Source organism: Argiope bruennichi, chromosome 10 (assembly GCF_947563725.1).
Source record: "Argiope bruennichi chromosome 10, qqArgBrue1.1, whole genome shotgun sequence".
In the NCBI taxonomy this organism is placed as follows: Eukaryota; Metazoa; Arthropoda; class Arachnida; order Araneae; family Araneidae; genus Argiope; species Argiope bruennichi.
Window position 1 is genome coordinate 21447184 of NC_079160.1, and position 3070 is coordinate 21450253.

The window sequence follows — 3070 nt, forward strand, 5'->3', positions numbered from 1 at the left end:
ATTTGGGTGGTATCTCTCACCCACTAAGTCCTGCAATGTTGAAGACAAGGTAAAAAAACGAGCACGGTATGAATTAAAGACGGGACATTCAATCAAGACATGCCGAATAGTAAAATTAACTTTGCATCTATTGCACATAGGCGCATTTTCCCCAAATATGAGATGTTTGTGGGTAAAGCGCGTATGCCCTATACGGAGACGTGTCAATTTAACATCCATCTCACGTATAGGATGAACAGGCCGAGGCACAATATCCGCTTTTATAAAATGTAATTTATTTTCAGTCTGCCGATCTCATGACTTTTGCCAGATAGAAGAGAAGTGATGGGCAATAAACCTTTTATCGTCCCCTGTGATTAATGAGCGAGTGTGAATCTGAGTAGCTACTGCTTGCAATGAAGTCCTTAAAGTTAATGGGGAGGACGGGAACGAGTTCGAGATTAGCAAAGCTACTCCTCCTGAAACTCTATTGCCCGAACCAGTTTTCTGTATGAGATTATAATGTTTCAATGAAATTGTTTCTCTCGGCTTTAGATAAGTTTCTTGGAGGGCAATGACGGAAGGTTGGCGAGAGTTAATGATGTCCTTTAAATCTGAAATTTTATTTTTAATACCACGACAATTCCAAGAAACAAAGCTTGCCATGCTGAAAAGCAAAAGGAAGGAAAAGAACAGCAAGCTCAGGAACTTTTTGGAGAAGATCTGTCTCGCTAGCTGTAGACAGAATATCATCATCCGATGGATGAATATCAAGCGGTGGGTCAATATTTGGTGGGTGTTTTGTTGCCTTTCTCGTTTTCTTCAAAAAATCATCTTTAGATACTGTTCGATTTTGAAAATCTTTATTTTTCTTTAATGCAGCAAGACGAGCTCTTTTAGCTGCCTTAGTTTCTTTTATAGGTTCTCGTGTTTTGACATTGGAGTTATTCTTGTGATTTGGTATATTTATGGTTAGTTTTTGCTGAAGAGATTGGGGTTTATTTTTCTGAGAAGGTGATGTTACAGAAATTGTTTTCACAGAAGTTGACGGCTCTTTTTCTATTTGTAAAGGATTATCAGAAGACGTAGAAGCTGATGATATTGCTGGTTGCAATGATTTTTTCCCTGTATTATTTGAAGAATTTGCTATGAAACCACAATGTGCGCATTGTTTTAAAACGGATGAATAAGCAAGTCCTGGTTTAGGGGTGCGATCGGTGACTAGTTTCCTAGCTTCGGCAAATGAGATGTTTTTTCGAACTTTTGTTGTTTGTATTTCTTTCTGTAAAATCCACTGAGGGCAAGATTTTGAAAATGCTGGATGATCTCCCTGACAATTTTTGCATTTAAAGTCACCAGAAATGCAGTCAGAGGAATCATGTCCGGGCATAGAGCATTTAGCACATATTGTTGGGCTCTTATAGGCATGCTGTGAATGACCAAATTTTTGACAATTGAAACATCGTATCGGGTTAGGAATGTAAGGTTTTATCGGACATCTCAAATAGCCTGCTTTAATGGATTTTGGTAACTCAGGAGTAGAAAAGGTGAGAATAACATGCTGTGTGGGAATTAATTTGCCATCACGTTTGATATTAATTCGTCGAGCTGCGCAAACCTTTTGATCTGATAACTCATGTACAAGCTCAGATTCAGAATGCTTTTTAAGACCTGGTTGAGAAATTACTCCTCTTGAAAAGTTTAAATTTCTATGAACTGAGACGTTAATTTTTAGGTCACCTAATGTTGTTAGTTTACCAAGAGTTATTGCTTGAGATGGATTTGCTACTTCTATTAGTAAGTCACCAGATTTCAACTTTTTTATGTTTTTTACCTCTCCAATGTGTGATAAGATTAGTTTATTTACAAGAAATGGCGAAATTTCATGAAACGTTTCATTAGTAGACATTACAAAAAACTTAGTATCAACGGAAACAGCGGTCAGATTTTGAAAGCCCATACAAAAAGGACAATAGATTCGGGTCCCAACGGCACCGCCCACCACGGAGCCCAACAAGGGAAGGCAGCCACCGGCTCTAGATCTAACCAGCCTCGGCGCTTACCTTGGTGCTAGCTAGGACCTATACGCTAAGAGCCACTTCCAGCAACGTCTACCACCCTTAACGCAGAGCCCCAGAAGATGACTCCTTCGCTTGATCCCCTAGGGCAGACCAGCCAAATGGCTGGGATACCAGCCGATTGATACACCGGAGACCGAAATGTACCACCCGTCTAATGGGTCACCACGCACGGCAAACACGTGGGGTTTTTGGCTGTCCATGAGAAGCAAGAAGCAAACAGAGTGGCGACAGCTTCTCATGGAGAGCTCCTTCGCTTGCCGTCGAGGGATAGAAGAGATACAGCAGACAGCAGAAGGTGTAGAGGAGTGGGACCTCGGGATTGGGTGTCCCAACCTCGGGATTGGGACACCCATACTCACCTATAGTAGGCGAGCCCCTGAGGGGTCAAGGTTGTCAAGGATGTACCAACAGAAGGAGAAGGAAAAATAGACATTGTATCAGCATTTGAAGAGAAAGAAATGGAAAATAGTGACTTTGGTTTATGGAAAAATAGTGACGATGATCCTATCAAAATTTAGAAGCTGAAAACCGTGACATATGGCACAAGTTGCGCGCCATTTTTAGCAACACGAACCTTGAAACAATTGATCATTGATGAAGATGAAAAATTCCCATTTGCAGCACCTGTTGTCATGTCAGACTTCTACATGGATGATTGTTTATCTGGATGGAACACATTGGATTCTACGAAAGAATTACAAACCCAACTTACTCAAATGCTCGCTTGTTGTGGGATGAAGCTGCACAAATGGTGCTCTAATAGCCCTCAACTTTTGAGTCATAACTGTGTGAATAGTGACTACTTCTTTGATTCCTCAAACGAAGTAAAAGCTCTGGGACTGTTGTGGAAACCTCAAGTTGATTGCTTTGCCTTTAGAATGACTGTAGATAATTCTGCTAAATATACAAAGAGAACTGTTTTATCAGTTATTGCAAAAATTTATGATCTTCTTGGCTTGCTTGGACCTTTAATTACAAAGGCAAAGATTTTCATGCAAACTCTTTGGCTT

The 3070-nt window shown here is 40.4% G+C and overlaps 1 protein-coding gene across 1 annotated transcript; it reads right to left on the reverse strand.

Moving 5' to 3' along the window:
* Positions 1-607: 607 nt before the first annotated feature.
* Positions 608-2493, reverse strand: LOC129987463 (uncharacterized). Its single transcript, XM_056095443.1, has 2 exons — positions 2420-2493; positions 608-1670 (listed from the first exon to the last, which is right to left on the reverse strand). Exons 1-2 carry the CDS (start codon positions 2491-2493, stop codon positions 608-610), a joined length of 1137 nt encoding a protein of 378 aa, XP_055951418.1.
* Between the last annotated feature and the right edge of the window lie 577 nt (positions 2494-3070).